Genomic DNA, 24,182 nt, shown 5'->3' with positions numbered 1-24,182 from the left:
GATAATCCGACTGTTTGTTTATGTCAGGCCGTAATAACCTAATGGCCTGCTTTATTTGCCGTGGCCACAGAGGCATCCTACAGCTTCATCATCCCTGCCCTTTCCAGCAGCCCTGGAAGGTCATGATTCTGTCCAGCTGGGCCCAACCATGAGTGAGGGGCTGAGGAAGGGGGAACCTGGGACTAACGGAGTGGAGGGACCCAATTCATGTCCAAAAGAGCCCTCCGCGACAGAAGAGCTGAACCGTGGAGAATCACACACACATTGCCTGGATGCTGCTGCGCATGATCTACAGCTGATGTAGAACAAACAACAGCCAGAGAAAGACTCTCATACTGGTGAACAGATGTCTGAAATGGATTTTCCTGATATTTGGATGTTTAGAAATTGTATTTCTTCCCTGAGAGGGGGGGCATTGACCAATAGGAAGATCAGTACAATTTATAAATGCTTTAAGGGTAATTTATAAAGTCTATGAAACAAATGTGTATGAGCCATAATAAATGGCTACAGTACAGTAGGGTATTGCAGTACCTGCAGTGCCTGAGTAATCAGCAACAGTCAGCGGGTATCCATCCTCATCCGGGTCAACGGAGAACAGTCCCACTCCAAAGGCTCCGTACTGGGCGAAGGCTGTGCTGTTCTCAAAGTCCTCCAGGTCAATGCGCAGCTCGTAGTTGGCTTGGATGGTCAGGGCATGCATCCTCTTCAAACCTGAGTTTGAAGACAGAGGAGAGGCTAGTCATGATCTGACCTGAACAGCTGTGATTTTACACTAGAACCGCGAAAGTTCATGAATTTAAAAACATGATTACTCTGTCCCTTTTCGAAGTCATGCCCCCTCCGTTCTTGACTTTCCATCAATACATCTATAAAACACGCTGTCGGTGTATCTTAATAATATTACAAACAGAACTGGAGTTATAACCAGTTTTAGGAGGGCACGTCGTTTTTGAATGGTTTCCCCCCATTGCCTCTCCTTCTCCTGACAGTTGAATGTGCAGTGCCCAGCTGATAATCACCCCGATAATTGCCTCGAAACTGAACCTAAACTATATTGAAACTAATTCCACACATATCACAACAGATAAAATAAATGAAGTATGATGGGGAGGGAGAAAGGGGGTGAATTGGTGAGTTAATGAGCGAGGGGAAGCGAACGATGCATGATAATGTAATCACCAATTGAAGAACAGGGTGGTGGTCCATTCTATTGTATTGATCTGTTCTAATTATAATCTCAAAATGGCATGTACTCTATCAGTCCACCCAATCCAAACAGTCTTATCCGTCTGATCTGGCCTACTTGGAGTGGGTACACTGTGAGAGTGAGTGTAATTGTACATGCTGAACGGCTTTCAATATCTGGGAAAAGATCCACATCGGGCAGCAGTTGAGCAAGTGCTGGAGAATGTAGTGATGAGGCTTGTTGAACCTTATGATGGCAAAGGGTGAAATGTCACCATGGACAATTTCTTCACTTCACTGTCATTGGCGAACAAGTTGCTCGCAAATAACACGCCTAGTCGGCACCATGAACAAAGTGAGTCGCTCCCTCCCTCCCTCTGTGCAAAATAAGCCACCTGCACAGCTGTTGTACTCCACAAAGGTGCTGAAGAACAACAAGACAACAATAGAGAACTGTAGACTTACGCAGTACAACCAAACAAAGGTATATCAAAGTGTGTCAAGCAAGTGAAAGTTACAAAGATTTATGTCAACTGTTAGGATAAGTGATAACAGCTAAATTAAATCCAACTGATGCCATTGTGTGAAGACGAACACAATGTAAGCACGAGCTGACAATAATTGCCTATATTTATTCTAATGCCATTATTGCTTTCTCACTATTTATCAAGGCCACTTGGTGCTTATATTACTGTTTAGGCTACTGATGTTTTCATAATTTGACCGCACATCTTGCTGGTCGAGCGTCTTGCTGGCCGTGCGTCTTGCTGGCCGTGCGTCTTGCTGGCCGTGCGTCTTGCTGGCCATGCGTCTTGGTGGCCGCGCGTCTTGGTGGCCGCGCGTCTTGGTGGCCGCGCGTCTTGGTGGCCGCGCGTCTTGGTGGCCGCGCGTCTTGCTGGCCGTGCGTCCTTGGTGGCCGTGCGTCTTGGGTGTCGTGCCGTCCTTGCTGGTCGAGCCGTCTTGCTGGCCGTCGAGCGCGTCTTTGCTGGCCGTGCGTCTTGGTGGCCGTGCGTCTTGGTGTCCGCGGCGTCTTGCTGGCCGCGCGTCTTGCTGGCCCGCGCGTCTTGGTGCCGCGCGTCTTGGTGGCCGAGGCGTCTTGGTGGCCGCGCGCTTGGGTGCCGAGCGTCTTGGTGGCCGAGCGTCTTGGTGGCCGCGCGTCTTGGTGGCCGCGCGTCTTGCTGGCCGCGCGTCTTGCTGGCCGCGCGTCTTGCTGGCCGTGCGTCTTGGTGGCCGAGCGTCTCGGTGGCCACGCGTCTTGGTGGCCGAGCGTCTTGGTGGCCGAGCGTCTTGCTGGCCGCGCGTCTTGGTGGCCGAGCGTCTTGCTGGCCGCGCGTCTTGGTGGCCGTGCGTCTTGGTGGTTGGGGTATTTTATTTATTTTGTCATTATAAAAATAAGCTGTTGCTATGTTCCAACACATATGTTTTCTGTTTCCTAGCTGTAACAAAGACACTCCACGAATACAATTGATTGAACACTTGAATTTGGGTGTTTTTTGTGTTTCTTTGTTTTTAGTATAGCCTACAGTAACATAAAAACGAATGAAAATGCTATTGTTATTTCAAATAAAAAACAATGGTATTCTAATGTTACCCAAGGCCTACATAAACACAACCAAATTATTATTTTTGCGATAGCATATGTGAAATGTATTAATTACAATGTTAGAATTTGCAATTATTGTCAGCTCATTCTTACATTGTGTTTATCTTCATGCAATGGTAGAACTAGGTTTGGAAAAATTAAGCACTTACATAACTTTCCATCACTGAACCATTACAAGGCACAGTAACCAACTTTTTGGGTGTTTCGGACTAAACCTTCATAGAGTTAACCATTAGTTTGTTAAATTGTGCCCCTGGGATCCCAGTCATGCTGTCAGCCATCGTGGGCAGCGATAGTTGAAGACAAAGCATCTGACAGCCAGAGGCAAGGGTGCTGTAGAGGGGCAATGCACTCTTGGATCAATAGCTCCAGGGGGACCTTATTCCAAGCAGAAAAGAGAGATGAGGCTTTACACCACCATTCCCCCCTCTTTCTCTGCAAGTGCTGTATATGGGTTCTTGGTAAGGATCTACTGTGCTCTGCCTCATATGAATTCTCTTTGTAGGCCATAGACTGGTGTATGTGCTGTACCACCAGGACAGAAAATCAATAGGCCAGGAGTTTTTGCCGCTGCTAAGCCAAGCATGCTGCTTTTCTACAACTGTTGTCGACAGTCGTGGAATACCTCGTATGGTTCCTACAAGTGAATCTCCCACTGCAGGTGGCCACATTCGTTTTTACTGACTGCTTCTTGCTGTTTGAAATGCTTAGCAGATGCTATAGGATCATTAGACAGACAGCCAGTGAGGATAACATTTAAGAGAAAGTCACGATTAACATTAATCACAGAATTACCGATAATGCTCTGTATTAACACTGTCCTTGCTGTGCTATGGTACGATGGTCTCAAATACCAGAAATAGCTGATGTTTTCACACAGACTTCTTGGAACGCATTGCTAGCACAGTGATTGACCAATTCACTTCAGGGCTGCTGGAGGAGTGTCTAAATCGATTTTAGATTAAGTTAAACTCCAAAAGGTTCAGCACTCGAGAATGACCTTAATACGACAGTGTGACTGGGCATGGAGAACCACACCAAGTAATCGCGCTACACCCTAACCTGCCCCCCTCCCGGTGCCGAGAGACACAGTTCAAACAGCGGGTTCCGCTTGATAGGCTCCTCCCAGCAGCCGGCACATCGCCATAGTACATCAAAAGGCATAAACAGTGTTGTTTAATGGATTAATTATACAGCAAATAGATGGGCTATTTACACTGGAAGGTCATCATTACAGTCTCGACAATGGCACCCACAGATACAACGGTGTGCCCACTCGTACACCTATATCAATAGAATGAGAGGGGTTTCCCTCACACGGGGCACCATTTGTATAGGGAATGTTCCTTTTTGTAAGGGTGTGTTACGATCATATAATAAATGAATACATTATTAATTATGAGATACACTATACAGTACCAGTCAAAAGTTTGGACAAGGGTTTTTCTTTCTTTTTACTATTTTCTACATTGAAGGAACCAAAAAAGTGTTATACAAATCAAAATATATTTTAGATTCTTCCAAGTAGCCACAGGGGCTGGGTGATATGGCCAAAATGTCACATCATAGTATTTAATAAATGTTGACGGTATGACGGTATTTGATGTTTTTGATTAATAAAAGTTCTACATTTGCTTGATGAGTAGTGCGTGACCCTAGGGTGGCAACACATATATTCTAAATTATTTAAATGGGTCTTTCTCCATTCGGATTGTTTAATACTGTTCAATTCAACTTCAACCTAAAATAATTTATGCATTTCCTGCACTCATTTGAGATCATTTCCACACTGCCACGATATGGGCAAAAATACTAGGCCTTATTTTTAACCAAATGTTGCAATTGTGATTTAGATCAAAACACTTGGGTGAACTTTTGGAATCATGGAAATGAAATGTTTATTATAATTATATAGTTAGAATATAAATAATAGTGGGCACTTTGAATACAGTGTTGTTTGACATGACAACGAATGAAAATTCCGTGGATGAGTTGTTGTGACAGGGTAGGAACCAAAGTGATGTTCCGTGTTTCCCAGAGGACTCTTTAAGCTTTGGCTACACTAAATCTTTATTCATATAGCCAACGTATTCATGCTTCGCCTATTCCTCTTTGATTTAGAAGATACTGTTGCACCATCACACCTCCTCTTCCATGCTTCATGGTGGTAACCACATGTGGAGATCATCCATTTACCTATGCGTCTCTCAAAGAGACAGCGATTGGAACCATTATCTCAAATTTGGACTCATCAGACCAATGTCCATTGCTCTTGTTTCTTGGCCCAAGCAAGTCAATTCTTCTTATTGGTGTTCTTTTGTAGTTGTTTCAAATCAAATCAAACTTTATTTGTCACATGCGCCGAATACAACAGGTGTTGAAATGATTACTTACAAGCCCTTAACCAACAATGCAGTTCAAGAAAGAGTTAAGAAAATATTTACCAAATAAACTAAAGTAAAAAAGAATAAAAAGTAACACAATCAAATAACAATAATGAGGCTATATACAGGGGGTACCGCTACAGAGTCGATGTGCGGGGCTACAGGTTAGTTGAGATAATTTGTAGGTAGGGGTAAAGTGACTATGCATAGAAAATAAACAGCGAGTAGCAGCAGTGTAAAAAAACAAATGGGGTGGGGGCAATGTAAATAGTACGGGTGGCCATTTGATTATTTGTTCAGCAGTCTTATGGCTTGGGGGTAGAAGCTGTTGAGAAGCCTTTTGGTCCTAGACTAGGCACTCCGGGTACCGCTTGCTGTGCGCTTCGTCGATGTTAATGGGGGCCTGTTCGGCCCACCTTTTCCTGTAGTCCACGATCAGCTCCTTTGTCTTCCTCACAATGAAGGAGAGGTTGTTGTCCTGGCACCACACTGACAGTTCTCTGACCTCTCCCTATAGGCTGTCTCATCGTTGTCGGTGATCAGGCCAACCACTGTTGTGTCATCTGCAAACTTAATGATGGTGTTGGAGTCATGTTTGGCCATGCAGTTGTAGGTGAACAGGGAGTACAAGAGGGGACTAAGCACACACCCCTGAGGGGCCCCAGTGTAGAGGATGAGTGTGGCAGACGTGTTGTTGCCTAACCTTACCACCTGGGGGCGGCCTGTCAGGAAGTCCAGGATCCAGTTGCAGAGGGAGGTGTTTAGTCCCAGGGTCCTCAGCTTAGTGATGAGCTTTGAGGGCACTATGGTGTTGAACGCTGATCTGTAGTCAATGAACAGCATTCTCATGTAGGTATTCCTTTTGTCCAGGTTGGAAAGGGCAGTGTGGAGTGCAATAGAGATTGCATCATCTGTGGATCTGTTGGGGCGGTATGCAAATTGGAGTGGGTCTAGGGTTTCTGGGATAATGTTGTTGATGTGAGTCATGACCAGCCTTTCGAAGCACTTCATGGCTACAGACGTGAGTGCTACGGGTCGATAGTCATTTAGGCAGATTACCTTAGTGTTCTTGGGCACATGGACTATGGCGGTCTGCTTGAAACATGTTGGTATTACAGACTCAGTAATGGGCAGGTTGAAAATGTCAGTGAAGACACTTGCCAGTTGGTCAGCGCATGCTCGGAGTACACGTCCTGGTATTCCATCCGGCCCCGTGGCCTTGTGAATGTTGACCTGCTTAAAGGTCTTACTCACATCGGCTACGGAGAGCGTGATCACCCAGTCATCCGGAACAGCTGATGCTCTCATGCATGCTTCAGTGTTGCTTGCCTCGAAGCGAGCATAGAAGTAATTTAGCTCATCTGGTAGGCTTATGTCCCTGGGCAGCTCGCGGCTGTGCTTCCAGAACATCCTCAATTCATTGTGGTATGGACTACAAGGCAGTGTTTCCTCTGCATTCATTTAAGTGTGGCGCTCTGCCATGGCAGAATCATTGCCGCTACACCAAAAGAAACATCATATTTCTACCAAACATAGTTTCAATAAAGTTCTGTAAATCACATTCACTTTTCTTGGTAATAGATAATCTGTCTTGGTTCAACCCAGTTCTGAAGGTTTTTTAGTTCTGTGAGCTGTGGTAGGCAGCCTGCAACTCAAGAAACACAGCGTGCCAGTGACCGGTGTGCAAGTGACCAGTGCTCGATACAGATGCTCTGCGGCGCAAACCACAATTCACTTGAATCACCTCAGAGTGCTCCTGCCTGAGGAACTGCAAGAAAGGTATGCTAGCTTGTTTGTTTGACTAACGTTAGCTTGCCAACTAGTTAACTACATAAGCTAGCTATAACCTAAAAACTCTACTAACATAATTTAGATCTATAATATTGTTGCCACAATTGTAACGGCATTTAGCTATCCAATATCCACAAGTATGTTGATGATAGAAACATAGTTATCTAACGTTACTAGTCAAGCAAGTTAGCTAGCTAGTTTGTTTGGAACTGTAAGTGCAAACAAGATAGCTACATTCATCAGTCTTTGATTTGATTTATTTTTTTCTCAGATTAGTTTATTGAAACATTTCCAGCCACGGCAGCAAAAGAGAAAGGGGAGGGAGGGACAAGAGTGTCAGGTAATGTTAACTTACCTAGCTAACGTAAAATCAGCCTGAATTAAATAAAACTTTCTTTAGTAAGCTAACTTTTTAAAAGCTTAAGCTATCGTTTTTATAACAAGTGTATGGCTTACTTTACTAGACAGAGAAGAGTCAGAATCCCAGGAGTGAGGTAGGGATGCAGGAGGGACAGAATGGAGCAGAGGAGAGGAGAAAGCCAGGAGGGGAGATGGAAGGAGAAAAGGAGAGAGGAGAGCTGAGAGAAGGAGAAGAAAGAGGAATAGATAAAAGGCCAAGTGCGCACTGCCGGCAATCCGGATGAGACCCAAAGTGGCTTAAAATTGACAGGCTGAAGCCGTGGCTATATAATATGCCACATGGTTAGTCAAGGGAGGAGGGAGGAGAGGGAGAGGCCAGGTGGAGAAGACCAAGACCAGGGAGCATTTCTGCGCTCGGTTCAGAGAGGAGGTAAAAACATTTGTTTTCAAATGCTGTGATGAAACCAATGTTACATCATGTGTGTTGGATAAACTAAAACAAATAGCTATTAATCACTTATTTTCTGTTTTGTGTTGTAATCAAGTCTTGTTGGCCTCCAGGACAGCCGAGACTGGAGGTTCCAACACCTGGAGATTCTGGGGGCCTTCAGTGTGTTGGGACCTCAGGTTGCGTTCTCTAGTAAGATGATAAACACCTTTAACCTGACCCTCCTCTCCAGGCAGTTTTTGCAAGAGCCAGAGGCTGCTGTGCTTTAAGAGTGGCCCTCTTACAAGCAACATGTGCTAGCTGAGGCGTTCAAGGTATGGCCTGAGTGTGACAATCTTTTGAAAATAACATTTTAGGCCAGTGTTGCTCAACCCTTTTTCCTGTTGAACTACCACTCTGTTAAAATAAAATAAAATGTTATTTGTCACATACAACAGGTGTAGACCTTACAGTGAAATGCTTACTTACAAGCCCTAAACCAACAATGCAGTTTTAAGAAAAATACAAAAGAAATAAGAAATATAAGTAACCAATAATTAAAGAGCAGCAGTAAAATAACAATAGCGAGTCTGTATACAGGGGGTACCGGTACAGAGTCAATGTGCGGGGACACCGGCTCTTCTTTAATGTTGTACATCTTTTTGTTTTTCATGTATTTTAGACCAGCTGACGGCAATGACACAAAGCTGGCCTGGCAGTTTGATGAGCGGGGGCAGTCTTCCCCTGCCTTAGCCAGCTGGCAGCAATCACACTGACTATACCATTGTCTTCCGTTAATTGTGAGAGGGACTACTCTGCAATGAAACGAGTAAGAACAATTAAATGTGAAAGTAGATTCTCTTTGTCCCTCTCCCTTCTCTTATGATTCTTTCTGTTACTTTAGGTCAAAACAGACTTGAGGAACAGACTGCAGGGAGAGCATCTAGCCACCTGCATGTGGCTCTCCATCAACGGCCCCCTCATCAAGGAGCTCAATTACAGGAGAGCTTTGAAAATATTTTTCCAAAAGCCCAGAAGAATAAAGCGCTCTGACAAAGACTGTAAACTATGTCAGAACTAGGTTTTTTATCAGAACCTGGAAAGAGATTTCCAATACTTTTTGTGATGAATATGAATTAGTGAGCTCTAATTCATGTTCAGTCAAATGTTCCTCTGTTCATTTTGTCAAGATAAACTTATTTATTTCATCAATAAGGTCTCTGTTGTGTTTCTTTAGATAGCTGCAGCATTCAACCTTAAATTGCATCCTGTATACTATAATTATTTTACCAGTATGTTACTGAGCTCATTTCTGGGGATGTAAATTATATTTTAGATGGTTTATTAAATTTTTTCCTTTTAAAAAGTCACCAGAACCAAGCTTTTCAGTACTTATACATATTTTGTTTTGGGGGGGAGGACCCCGGAACCCAACAAAAAAGGGGGGGACCTATCTCAAGGCAAAAAATTTAACATTTACGAGCATCAAAGGCATTTATTTGGAAATTAAGCACACTACTTATATTTAAACTGCACTTTCCTGTACATTTCCATAATTGTGTTTAGGTTTTAATTAGACCCTTTGAGAATCTCTCAATCTCAGTGGAGACATTTAACAGCATATCCATTATCTCAAACTCAATCTGAACATTCAGATAATTGATCATTGGCAATGCCTTCAATATTTCTGTTAATCACTTTGACACAAATGAAGACTAATTACTTTTTGCATGGATAAGGTGTTGATGGAATTATGAATAATCAGATAATGAAAGTCATTAAGGGCCCTGTGCAGTTAAAAACATGATATTCCTATTTCCACACTATGAGGTTGGAATAATGCTGTGAAATTGTGAAAATTATGATAATCCCCATTTAGTGTAAGAGCTGTTTGAAAAGATTGCCTGGATTTTCTGCCTGTTTTGGTGGGATAGAGTTTTGGCCGGATTGGTGAAATCACCAGGTGATAAATTAGTTAATAGACCAATATGAAAGAAAGTTCCAAACCTCTCTGCCAATAACAACACATTTTCAGTTTTCCCCTCCCAACTCAGACCACTCCCAGACTATCATGTCAATCAACATTCTTGAGAAATTGCCTTTTGCTAAGAAGCTATTTTGTTTCTTTCTAACCATTTTAAATTGAAAACGATCACAGTAAGGTACATTGTTACCCATACATTATTTGATATTGAGATTAAACAAAAATGAATGTATTGGACATGTAATTATCAGATATGACTTTAGTGAAAAATACACGTAATATAAAGTTGAGGCAGTTGTTTACATCTCAAAGTAGGTTTGAATGGTGATGCTTACATGTCACTATCGCTGAAGTGGAATGATTATGTAGAAACTGCAAATTGGACAAATATTTTCAAGACTTATTCATTCAAAAATAAGTTTGCATAAATTTTAAGGTGAGAAATTATTGTACTAATTCTCAGCTTGGAGATTGGCCACATTTGATATTCATTGTGGCAGGAGGAAACATTGATCTCTCAACCTGGTTCTGATCACGACTAGACTCCCTTTCTCCCCAGATGCAACATTCCTGGCCATCAATTATTAAGAACACACTTTGTACACATCAGCAGCAGCAGCAGGATTCTACTCCTCAGTAGAGCTTGTTCTTGGTAACACATCTAGCTCGGCTGGTCTCCCTTCCCTGTCAGATAATGGCATAGAGAGGGAGGTGAGAGGTAGAGGAGGACAAGGAGGAGGTGGAGGATGAGGAGGAAGAGGAGACACGAGCTGAATTCATAGAGTACATCACACAGATGTCAGTGCCACCCTTGAGAGTCGCAGGTCTAGTTTAGGAGGTCTTTGAACACCTCTCAGAAAGGGAGACTTTTATCCCCTCAGTTTTGTCCTAAATGAATCATCCCGCTATGAAACCTGGGGCCCGCCCTACGTCCCCATATTTTCTAATTTCTGGCTTTCTCTGTGGCTTTGGCACCATAGACAGACATACACCACTGCATCAGTATTGATTTTATTCATTTCCAGCGCTTGTCTGCATTGAAGAGGCTCGGGTTTCTGTGCAGGATTGCTTTGGCAAAACTGTTCTCTGCCTCCAGCGCAGTTCTATGCAAATAAGGGTGAAGATTTAATTAGGCTTGATGCGGCTCTTGTTTTATATTTTACATTCTTCTCTGTGAGAAGAATCCTCCTGGTATCAGCAATTCTGAGGGGAACACTCCCGGGGGAGTCTCCCGAATATCCGGCTAACCTCTGTCATTGTATAACCTCCAGGCTTATGAAATAGCGATTATTCAATTAAAAATAAAGTGCCGTTCTCTGCAAAAGCTGAGCTAATGAAGATTGTACAATAAGGATGGGAAGAGACTCTTCTCCCCATAAAAGGGACGGCATTAGAATAATCCTAGATGTCATCATCACTCACACACTTCTCTTGGATTTAGCCGTACAAATAAACACAATTGTCTGCCGCTATTCATACTCCAACTAAACAAATATTGGCCTCCTAGTTTGGTAGTCAACCACTCTCTACAAAGAGTCAATTCATGAGAAGTTGGCCGTTGGTGAAAGCTTTCGTCAAACATGGCATTACCAGTGCCCTGTTATGTACAGAAGAATGGCGGTAGCTGAACACCACAGATGGATACATTGTATTTACCACACAAACAGCTGTGTTGGGCTGAGTGAAGACAGTATAATTAATTCAAAGACGATAATTCTCCATCAGTGTATTCACTTATCTCTTAAGATTAATATGATTGTATGGTCAAATCTGTTTGCTGTAAACTCTTCTGAACTATCGGAACTATCAGCAATGATAGCGATGACATCCTGAAATTATATTCTGGTTGTATGATGGCATCGAGAAAAACGCAGAGATACAACCAAGCTAAATTCACTTTTAGGATCATCAGCCTCTTATCTTCCACGGCGTTGACCTGATTTGACCTCCTGGGCTAGTCAGGCTTTATCTCCCTCTGAGCACTTGGCAAAGTACACACGATTAGTCATTACGCCACTCAGATGCAGCTATAGTAAAAATGAGTGATGGCGAGTTCCAGAGGTGGGACCAAGTCATTGTTTTACAAGTCCCAAGTAAGTCTCAAGTCTTAGCATTGAAGTCCCAAGTCGAGTCTCAAGTCAAGACAGGCAAGTCCGAATCAAGTCTCAAGTCAAGACCAACAAGTCCCAAGTCAAGTCTCAAGTCCTAAACTTTGAGTTTCGAGTCCTAAACAAGTCTTAATGTGCTCTTCAACAAATGTAGTACAATTTCATATTTTTAACAAGAGTAAGAGTTAGTATATTAAATTTACGCAAATCATGAATGCTTTTAAAAATATATATATTTATTACTTTCCAAATAAACTTTATATTTCCATGGAAATACATGGGTAGCCATGAGAAAGACACATCAATATGACAACAAAAACCAAATATTGTCGTGCTCTCTCTCGCTCCAGATATACTCTAGACACGTAAAACAATCCTGCCATAAAGTTACAAACATTTATTAAAAGGTACATCAAAACAACTGCTACTGAACTTCAAGTAGGCCAACAATTTGAACACTGGCCTGAATGTCTGAGATAAAACCTGAACATGGAGGCTGTGTGTGTGTGTGTGTGTGTGTGTGTGTGTGTGTGTGTGTGTGTGTGTGTGTGTGTGTGTGTGTGTGTGTGTGTGTGTGTGTGTGGGTGTGTGGGTGTGTGTGTGTAATCATTAAAAGTTACATTTTTTCTCTTTTCTCAGGGCCCTATGATGCATTGCATTTGCAAAAGACCAAATTCGATAAAAGTCTGTCGGTCATTTGTGCACGATGAGGCCGCAGTATGATGCCACCATGGCTGAAGACACGCTCCACCGGAGCACTGGAGGCAGGCACTGCCAAGACCCTGATGGCCACGCGGGACAGTGAAGGAAGATATTTCATGTTCATTGGCCAGAACAAGAAGGCATTCTGTCCTTCGCATATGTCAAGGTAGTGACTTAGCTGTAGTGCTGGAGTGGTCCCAACAGCTTTCTTCTGCCTCTTACAGTATGTTGCAAACAGCCCTTCCTCTTGTCCAAGACTATGGTCCTCTCGCTCTTCCTCATCAACAAGATGAGCATCTTGCAGAATCAGTTCTGGCAAACATGTAAAAGCATAGCAGAAACAAAAAGGACGGTATTAGAGTATTGGTGATGCAGTGGGTTAAACTGAAAAAGTATTATTGTTGCAGTCAATTGGATTAAATTATGAGAAAAAGTTACATTAAACTCAATAATATTTAACTTTCACTCTTTGTGCCACCTGTTCCTTGACCTCCTCCTTGACCAGCACATGCTGCTCCACCCACATAAGAGAAAAAGCCTGATCCAAGGCAGCTGTTTTTGAGGTAGACTGGATCTGAAAAGAGGGAAGTGATTCCATCTTGTGTCCTGGCCATTTTCACATTGATGAAAATTCCAAGAAATCTTTTGTTCAGGGATGCCTGGAGACTTCTGACCAGGCCACTCAGGAAATGGACTTGAGGCTTCTGCTGCTCCAGGTGGTGATTCAGGGACAGGACCGAGGGAACAACAGAACTGATTGTGACTATCTTCTCCCCCTGTGTCATATCTGTTGCTTCTCCAAATGGCTTCAAGATGTCCACCAACTCCTTCAACTTATTCCACTCCCGTACTGTGAACAACAACTCCTTGTGCCCAGCCTTTTCTAGAACATGACTGAGCTTTAGATGGTCACATTGGACAACTGCCTTCACTTGTCTCGGTGTTGAGTTCCATGTTGTGCTGACAGCAGCAGGGATGCCTCTTTCCCCAAATTCAGCCTCAAACACCTCTTTGAGTGTTGTGCTTGTATGCAGCAGTGAGCGGATTTTTGATAACTTTGAAAGAGAAGGAGTCGTCCCTTTTGTTCCTTTCAAGCCATCTCCCACCACCAGCTGGAGAGTGTGATCATCAAGGTGATCTTCGTCATGTACTTCATCTTCTTGTTCAGTGGGGAAGCACACCGTGAATGCTTTTCTCATGGTGGCAGCATTGTCACTAATGATATAGTCCAATTTATCTTTAATGCTGTACTCACCACATATGGCCTCAAATTGCTCACAGAATCTTTTGGCCGTGTGTGGGCCTTTGAAGCGGTCACAGGCCAAGACATTGGACTTGAGCTGTATCCACTCTCCATCTTTCTCCATACTGTGCACAGTGACACTGAAACATGTCCACTGTCCACTGTGACTGAAACATGGTCTGTGTTGCTCAACTGAGTTTTCAGTTTTGAACGTCTCTCTGTAGCGAGGTTCTCTACTTTTGATGTCAATGTTCTATGACAAACTGGGCTGTACTTACTGTCAACCAGTTACAGAAAGTGACAAAAACTCTTGTTTTCCACAATAGACAGAGGCAACTTGCAATAACCAGGTCGGACAGTACTGCATTGTTGATAGCTTTCTGCTGTGGATGATTCATGCTGTACTGCCCTACACGGGTCTCCATGAACTGTGCGCAATCGGGCGATGTAGGCTTGTACACAATCGCCCAACACACACACACACACACACACCCATCCCCACCCCCACACCCACTCCGTGTGTGGTTACAGTAGGCTAACATATATACAGTCGTATGAAAAAGTTTGGGCACCCCTGACAATTTCCATGATTTCCATTTATAAATAATTGGGTGTTTGGATCAGCAATTTCATTTTGATCTATCAAATAACTGATGGACACAGTAATATTTCAGTAGTGAAATTAGGTTTATTGGATTAACAGAAAATGTGCAATATGCATCAAAACAAAATTAGACAGGTGCATAAATTTGGGCACCCCAATAGAAAAATCACATCAATATTTAGTAGAGCCTCCTTTTGCTAAAATAACAGCCTCTAGACGCTTCCCATAGCCTCTAATGAGTTTCTGGATGAAGGTATTTTGGACCATTCCTCCTTACAAAACATCTCCAGTTCAGTTAGGTTTGATGGTTGCTGAGCATGGACAGCCGCTTCAAATCATCCCACAGATTCTCAATGATATTCAGGTCTGGGGACTGGGATGGCCATTCCAGAACATTGTACTTGTTCCTCTGCATAAATGCCCGGGTAGATTTTGAGCAGTGTTTTGGGTCGTTGTCTTGTTGAAATATCCAGCGCTGGCGTAACTTCAACTTTGTGACTGATTCTTCAACATTATTCCCAAGAATCTGCTGATATTGAGTGGAATCCATGCGACCCTCAACTTTAACAAGATTCCCAGTACCAGCACTGGCCACACAGCCCCACAGCATGATGGAACCCCCACCAAATTGTACTGTGGGTAGCAAGTGTTTTTCTTGGAACGCTGTGTTCTTTTGCCGCCATGCATAACGTCCCTTGTTATGACCAAATAAGTCAATCTTTGTTTCATCAGTCCACAGCACCTTATTCCAAAATGAAGCTGGCTTGTCCAAATGTGCGTTTGCATACCTCAAGCGACTCTGTTTGTGGCGTGTGTGCAGAAAAGGCTTCTTCCGCATTACTCTCCCATACAGCTTCTCCTTGTGCAAAGTGCGCTGAATTGTTGAACGATGCACAGTGACACCATCTGCAGCAAGATGATGTTGTAGGTCTTTGGAGGTGGTCTATGGGCTGTTTTTGACCGTTCTCACCATCCTTCGCCTCTCCGATATTTTACTTGGCCTGCCACTTCTGGCATTAACAAGAACTGTGCCTGTGGTCTTCCATTTCCTCACTATGTTCCTCACAGTGGACATTGACAGCTTAAATCTCTGTGATAGCTTTTTGTAGCCTTCCTCTAAACCATAATGTTGAACAATCTTTGTTTTCAGGTCATTTGTGAGTTGTTTTGAGGCCCCCATGTTGCCACTCTTCAGAGGAGAGTCAAAGAGAACAACAACTTGCAATTGGCCACCTTAAATACCTTTTCTTATGATTGGATGCACTTGTCTATGAAGTTCAAGGCTTAATGAGCTCACCAAACCAATTGTGTGTTCCAATTAATCAGTGCTAAGTAGTTACAGGTATTCAAATCAACAGAATGACAAGGCTGCCCACATTTTTGCATAGCCTATTTTTCACATCTGATTTAATTTCATACAACTTAATATTGCTACACTAAAAATCTTTGTCTGGACAATACCCCTGTACTCAGATTGTATTAGAAAATGAATGGCATGCCACTGTGATCATTTTCTGTGACGACAGAGTAAATTATTATGCAGCCTCAGAGGGGTGCCCAAACTTTTTCATACGACTGTAAATGGTTTTAGGAACAGCAGTAACATCATGCAGGATTTAGGCTACCAACTGCCTAGCCAGTTGTAGCTCAGTCTTGGGTGCAATGATCACGTTCCCGCACTGGCTGACTGTGTGGAGGCTCATTGATTTAACGTTATGTTAGCCTACATGCTACACTATCACAGTTATATATAGCTGTCGGCTATATTAGCCACGACTTACCGTTCTTTGTGCAGCTTCAAATGTTGAACAAAGTTGGAAGTTGTTGCTCCTCCGTCTGTTATTTTCTTCCTGCATGTTTTGCAAGTTGCAATCCGTTTTTTGTTGACTACAGCGTAGTCTTTATATCCGAAAATAATAATTTTGGGTATTATCTTTCCAAGGGCTCCATCTGAATTCACCCGCCAACGTTCCTCTGTACTGCCATGCACAACTTTTTCTCCAATTTTATTGGCTTCTGTCCGATTCAAACTGCAATCTGATAAATGAAGAGTTGACGTGCTGTACACTTTTTTTAATAGCATCCTTTTTCATATTTGGGCTTGGGGAGGGTATCAAGTCAGTTCGAGTCAAAAGGCTCTAGTCCAAGTTAAGTCATGAGTCATTGGTGTTAAAGTCAAAGTCGAGTTGCAAGTCATCATATTTGTGACTCGAGTCCACACCTCTGGCGAGTTCTCAACCGCATCAAGATGGCGCCGATAGAGATGGCAGCTTTGCTTCTAGTGCTTAGGAAACAGTCCAGTATTTTGTTTTTTAATGTATTATTTCTTACATTGTTAGCCCAGAAAACCTTAAGTGTTATTATATACAAGAAGAACTATTGGATATCAGAGAGACGTCAACTTACCAGCACAACCAGCAATACGACCAGCAATACGAATTTCCCAAAGCGGATCCTTTGTCTGTACATCCCAAAGCATTTGACTTGATTCCAGAGGCCGACCCAAAACAACACCGCCGGAGGAGAGGGTGCCGGAGCGGTCTTCTAGTGAGGCTTCAGATGTGCGCACACCACCCACCGCTTCCGAGTATATTATTTGCTAATGTCCCTAGTTAACAAAGTCGACGAAATCAGGGCAAGAGTTGCTTTCCAAAGAGATATCCAGGATTGTAACATACTCTGTTTCACGGAAACATGGCTAGCTGGGGACATGCTGTCGGAGTCCATACAGCCAACGGGATTTTCAGTGCATCGTGCCAACAGGAAAACATCTCAACGGTAAGAAGAAGGGCGGGGTGTATGTTTCATGATTAATGACTCATTGTGTAATTTTAACAAAGCTAATTTGTGAACAAGGCTACCTAAATTCTATCAGCATATTGATTGCTGTACACGAGCGAGTAATACACTCGACCGTTGCTACTCTAACTTCCGCGATGCATGCAAGGCCCTCCCCCACCCTACTTTTGGCAAATCTGACCATGACTCCATCTTGTTGCTCCCCTCCTATAGGTAGAAACTAAAAACAGGAAGCGCCCGTGCTCAGGTCTATCAAACGCTGGTCTGACCAATCAGATTCCACGCTTCAAGATTGCTTCAATCATGTGGACTGGGATATGTTCCGGGTAGCCTCAGATAATAACATTGACGTATACGCTGACTTGATGAGCGAGTTAATTAGGAAGTGCATAGGAGATGTTGTACCCACTGTAACTATTAAAACCGTCCCCAACCAGAAACCGTGGATTGATGGCAGCATTCCCGCAAAACTGAAAGCACGTACTACCGCATTTAAACATGGCAAGGCGACTGGAAATATGGTCGAATACAAACAGTGTAGTTATTCCATCCCTAAGACAATCAAACAAGCAAAGTGTCAGTATAGAGACAAAGTGGAGTTGCAATTCAATGGCTCAAACACGAGATGTATGTGGCAGGGTCTACAGACAATCATGGATTACAAAAAGAAAACCAGCCCCGTTGCGGACATCGACGTCTTGCTTCCAGACCAATTAAACAACTTCTTTGCATGCTTTGAGGACAATACAGTGCCACTGATGCGGCCCGCTACCAAAGACTGTGGGCTCTCCTTCTCCGTGGCCGACATGAGTAAAACATTTAAACGTGTTAACCTTCACAAGGCTGCCAGCCCAGACGGCATCCCTAGCCGCGTCCTCAGAGCATGCGGAGACCAGCTGGCTGGTGTATTTACAGACATATTCAATCTATCCCTATCCCAGTCTGCTGTCCCCACATGCTTCAAGATGGCCACCATTGTTCCTGTTCCCAAGAAAGCTAAGGTAACTGAACTAAATGACTATTGCCCCGTAGCACTCACTTCTGTGATCATGAAGTGCTTTGAGAGACTAGTCAAGGATCATATCACCTCCACCCTACCTGTCACCCTAGGCCCACTTCAATTTGCTTACCGCCGCAATAGGTCCACAGACGATGCAATCGCCATCACACTGCACACTGCCCTATCGCATCTGGACAAGAGGAATACCTATGTGAGAATGTTATTCATTGACTACGGCTCAGCATTCAACACCATAGTACCCTCCAAACTCATCATTAAGTTGAGGCCCTGGGTCTGAACCCCGCCCTGTGTAACTGGGTCCTGGACATCCTGACGGGCCGCCCCGATGCGGTGAAGGTAGGAAACAACATCTCCACTCTGCTGATCCTCAACACTGGGGCCCCACAAGGGTGCGTTCTCAGCCCCCTCCTGTACTCCCTGTTCACGCACTACTGTGTGGCCATGCACACCTCCAACTCAATCATCAAGTTTGCAGACGACACAACAGTGGTAGGCTTGATTACCAACAATGACGAGACAGCCTACAGGGAGGAGGTGAGGGTCCTCGGCGTGTGGTGTCAGAAAAATAACCTCTCACTAAATGTCAGCAAAACAAAAGAGATAATCGTGGACTTCAGGAATTAGCAAAGGGAGCACCCAATGACGGACTGGCCATTTGGAGCCCTGGGAGTTTTCCCCTGTGGGCCGCTTGACAATTGGGGCCGATGCAACGCAAAATATAAATAACCCCAGCCCCCGCTTAAATAAAAATAACCAAGTGCTGTGTGTCTGACTGTCTCAGGTGAGTGGGCTGCCGGCCCACTGCCATTGCGGTTGGATATTACATCTGTCAGCCTCTCTCACCCAGTGAATTACTTTTGGTCCAGTCCATTCTAACTTTACCTGGGCCCTGACCCTTTCCCATCTCTGTTAAGTGGTGACATTTGGATAAATAGTTGAGTGGAGCAAGATGGGCAAACAAAAAGAGAAAAAAAGTAAAGGTGGTGCTGATCTGTTTCAGCTGTCCTTGTGATTGTCTCCACCCCCTCCAGGTGTCACTTATTTTCCCCAGTGTATTTATCGTGTTTCCTGTCTCTCTGTGCCAGTTCATCTTGTATGTTTCCAAGTCAACCAGCAGTTTCCCGTTCTCCTGCTTTTTGCATTCTCCTTTTTCAAGTCCTCCGGGTTTTGACCCTTGCCTGTTTCTGGACTTTCTACCCACCTGCCTGACCATTCTGCCTGCCTTGACCATGAGCCTGTCTGCCACTCTGTACCTCCTGGACTCTGATCTGGTTTTGACCTTTTTGCCTGTCCACGACCATTCTCTTGCCTACCCCATTGGAATAATAAACATTGTAAGACTCCAATCATCTGCCTCCTGTGTCTGCATTTTGGTCTCGTCTTGTGCCTTGATAGAACAGGTTGAAGTCCCTTGAGGCTGATGCAGCCAAATGTTTTAAAATAACAAATTATTAATTTAGCGCCGTTACCAGTCAATCATCTCAGCCTAGTGAGCCTGAAGGCACTGGCAGCAGAGAGGAGAGAGAGCAGAGAGAGCAGCCCATTGAGCCCAGCGATACCAGTTCAACTTTCAGTCAAGGTTTTGCTGAAGCGGTAAGACAGAATACAATAGGGATAAGATAAGCAATGTTTGGGTTTGGCTAGCTGGCTGTTTTGCTATATCGGGTGCCTTTTGTTGAAACAAGCGCTCGTCAATGTCACTTTTCGTGAACCAACCAATCAAAGCCTGGATGGGGCGGGACATTAAAAAAAGGTTGACGTGCTACAGCAAACTTTCAAAATATTGAACTCATTGTTATGCATGAATGGATATGATTATTGACAAGTTACTACTTAGCATAAAAAAAATTGAGATTAACCACCAATGTAGACCATTTTTCTTGCACAAGAATTTAATGACAGAAAAACTACAAAAATGATAAATGTTGCTTGTGTATTTCTTAAACTGCTGTCACGCCCTGACCTTAGAGATCCTTTTTATGTCTCTATTTGGTTTGGTCAGGGTGTGATTTGGGGTGGGTATTCTATGTTCTTTAGTTCTATTATTTGTATTTCTATGTTTTGGCCGGGTTGGGTTCTCAATCAGGGACAGCTGTCTATCGTTGTCTCTGATTGAGAACCATACTTAGGTATCCCTTTTTCCCACCTGTCTTTGTGGGAGGTTAACTTTGCTTGTGGCACATAGCCCTTTAGCTTCACGGTTGTTTTGGATTGTTTATTGTTTTTGTCGGGGTCATAATAAACAAAGGAATATGTATGCTTACGACGCTCTACTTCTGTTGACGGCCGTGACAACTGCTGTATTGTCCAATTGGAATTAATATTATACTAGTGCTATATAGTATACTATCATATTATTATACTAACATTATATAATTAATATTAACATTATACTATGTTAACATCCTATTTTTATTTAATGTTATAATATTATACTAATATACAAATTTATACTAATTACTCATCCAGGTTGAGGATAGTTTATCTGCAGTGGACAATTTTTGATTCTTTTAAGAGGCCGAAGTCAGGGGACCTAGATATATTTTTTATTTTCCACCCCCAACAAAATTGTGAAAAGTATGTGGTGCAGAAGGTTTTCTTTTGTAAGATGGGACCAATCAGGAAGTGGCTGTCATACAGTGAAGAGAACCATGCTTTCTTCTGCTTCATTTGTATGGCATTTGAAAAGCCCACAGAGAACAGCCCTTTCATGAACGGAATGGCAGACTAGAAGCGTATCCATCAGAGAGTGGAAGAGCATGAGAAGAGCCTTATGCATAGAGGTTAAGCTGAGGCCTACTTTCTAAGGTTCTCCAAAGGTAACATTGAGAGCCTGTTCATCGCCAGTCAGATGTCTGCTCATGGAGAGCACGTGCGCAGAAGAAGGCAAGTGCTAGAGCGCATTATAGATGTTGTTAAAGGCAAGAGAGGTCTGAGCTACAGAGGCATGCAGTCTGAAGCAGCTTATACACTAGATGGCAGCAGCATTGACCATGGCAACTTTTTAGAGATGATCAATTTGCTGGGAAAGTACGACCTGTGTAGGAAAGAGCATCTCACTGCCTGCATAGAATTTTTTTTTTAAACTGCATGAGTCTGGGTCAAGAGGGGGCAGAGGCTCTCTAATCACTCTATTATCAAAGACTACCATCGATAACGTCATTACCACCATCCAACACACAATGCAGGCCACCATAGCAAGTGAAATCCAGGAAGCTGGTATGTTTTCAGTCCAGATTGACACTACGCAGGACATTACAACATAAGATCAATGCTCTGTCATAGTCAGATATGTGACGAACGTCATCCATGAGAGGCTTGTGGCTGTGGTGAAATGTGAGGCATCCACTGGACAATACCTTGTCCAGGTACTGAGTGAAGTACTGAAAAACATGAAGCTTGACATCAGCAACTGCATTGGCAATTCCACTGATGAAGCCTCCAGTATGCAAGGCCAGTACAAAGGCTTCTCTGCCCTGCTCTCTGCAAAGTCCACCAATCAAGTGCATGTCTGGTGCAATGCACACATTTTGAACCTTGTTTTGGCAGACACAACAGAGTGGCAAGTGGGTCACTTTTTTCTCTCATTAACAACATAGCTGTGTTCTTCCGTGAATCCTACCAGAGGATGAACATTTGGGAGAAGGAGAGCAAGGACCCAAGAGACAGACGTCTTGCTCCAATTGGAGAGACACGCTGGTGGGCTAAAGACAATGCCTTAAAGAAGATCTTTGGAGCTTTTGGAAATCCAGATGAGGGTCTGTATGTTGATGTCCTTCTCACTCTTTCAACCATACAAGATCAAAAAAACATCAACATTACTGCACGGGTCAAGGCACAAGGATACATTGAGGGGATGCTGAAGTATGAAACAATACTTACAGCTCAGCTACTCAGAATATTTCAGGTCACCTCACCAGTCTCAAAATATCTTCAAACAAGTGGAATGGACATTATGGTTGTGTCTACAGAGGAGCAGCTGAAAGGAATGGCAAGACATTTTGAAAAAGTCAAGGCAGCTGCAGACACATTTGTTCAGTGGGCCAACAGGAAGTTGCAGGAATGGGATGAGGAAACAGAGCTGGAGTTAGGGACCACTCTGCCCACGAAAAGGGCTTTAAAGAAGAAAACCATGCCTGGAGAGATGGCACAAGATGAGACCTTTACTGGGGCAGAGAGTGCATACAGGATTGGTGTCCATAATCAAATTCTGGATACAGTCATAGATAGCATCCATCGGCGATTTCTGAGTAATGGCACTTTGTATGCCAACATGGCTCTTCTGGACCCTAAACACTTTAGTCAGATAACATCCAGTGCCAGTGGCCTTCCACAGACAGACCCCAACCCCAAGAACTAAGCAAATGTTTGATCAAATTTGACAGCAGAGCAATGGTGTCCAATTTACATAGTGAGCTCATGAGTCTGGCAGAACAGTGGACTAAAAGAACGGTGAACAAAAGCTGTTCATCTTGTAAGGACTGTCCAGTCTACCTTATTCTTAGTCAGTACAACCTATTGACCGACGCATTCCACATCCTGGGCCTTGCTTACAAGTTCCTACTTACCCTGTCAGTAACCCAGGTAGCTTGCGAGCGGAGCTTCTCTACTCTGAAATTCATCAAGAGTAGGCTCAGGAGCACTCTCTCAACAGCACCTGGAGGCTTTTATGCTCATGGCTACTGAGCGAGATGTTTTAATGGCCCTGGACAGTGACCGGGTCATAGATGGCATTGCTGAGAGAAGTGAGCTGCTGCAGAAATTGCTAATTTAAGGAGGTAGGAAATATGATTATTTTTATTCTATGACTTGCCTACTCACCAGTCTTTTCACCAACACATTTCATCCTGTATTATTTATTTGACTGGTCAGATGGTTCCAGAGATTCTTGCCACCTTGCTGCCAGTGCCATTGTACCAATATGTGCTCCTTCTAGCCAACCTCCTCCCATTGTTCTATTTTACATCTATTTTACTAAAGTTATTGTTATAAATATTGTTTAGTAATCTTGTTTACATAAAGTGTGGCGTGGGTTGTGTGGGTGGTGGTGTATCGCAGTTTTTTTTTTGATGGGCCAGTCTGAGTCAAAAATCCAGGGCCATTTTTTATTCCCAGTCCGTCCCTGGGAGCACCCCCCTATCCACATCGATGGGACAGCAGTGGAGAAGGTGGAAATTCAATTCCTCAGTGTACATATCCCCAACAAACTGAAATGGTCCACGCACACAGTGTGTTGAAGAAGGCGCAACAGCGCTCAGGAGGCTGAAATAATTTGGCTTGTCACCAAAAACCCTCACTAACTTTTACAGGTGCAAAATTGAGAGCATCCTGTCGTGCTGTATCACAGCCTGGTATGGCAATTGCACCACCAACAACTGCAAGGCTCTCCAGAGAGTGGTGCGGTCTGCACAACGCATCACCAGGGGCAAACTACCTGCCCTCCAGCACACCTACAACACCTGATGTCACAGGAAGGCAAAAAAGATCATCAAGGACAATAACCACCCGAGCCACTGCCTGTTCACCCCGCTTCCATCCAGAAAGCGAGGTTAGAACAGCTGTATATAATGTATACTGTATCCTTCACTATCTATTCTTTACTAGTATCTATTGAAACTTAGCCGCTCTGTCACTGCTCATCCATATACAGTATTTTATACTTATATATTCTTATCCCATTCCTTTACTAGATTGTGTGTATTAGGTTTTGTTGTGGAATTTGTTAGATATTAGGTGTTGTTGTGGAATTGTTAGATATTACCTGTCAGATACTGATGCACTGTCGGATCTAGAAGCATAAGCATTTCACTACACTCGCAATAACATCTGCTAACCATGTGTATGTGACCAATTACATTTGGTTTGATTTGATCAACAAGGTCACACAGATGGAGAGTCCAAAAATAATATATTCGAAAGTACAAAATGCATTTGATTCAAAGCAAGCCTATCCAGATGATGAATAGTC

The 24,182-nt window shown here is 43.4% G+C and overlaps 1 protein-coding gene across 1 annotated transcript in view; it reads right to left on the bottom strand.

Moving 5' to 3' along the window:
- LOC111957415 (fibrinogen C domain-containing protein 1-like) overlaps window positions 1–24,182 on the bottom strand; it is a 169,197-nt gene that overhangs the window by 8,943 nt on the left and 136,072 nt on the right. The window contains exon 6 of the mRNA XM_023978229.2: window positions 535–714. Within this exon, the coding sequence (XP_023833997.1) occupies window positions 535–714 (180 nt within the window). The remainder of the gene's footprint in view (window positions 1–534; window positions 715–24,182) is intronic.

The sequence above is a fragment of the Salvelinus sp. IW2-2015 genome, linkage group LG33 (genome assembly GCF_002910315.2).
Source record: "Salvelinus sp. IW2-2015 linkage group LG33, ASM291031v2, whole genome shotgun sequence".
Classification (NCBI taxonomy): domain Eukaryota; kingdom Metazoa; phylum Chordata; class Actinopteri; order Salmoniformes; family Salmonidae; genus Salvelinus; species Salvelinus sp. IW2-2015.
The sequence above is the reverse complement of the archived record's forward strand: the minus strand, read 5'-3'. Positions and strand labels throughout refer to the sequence as shown.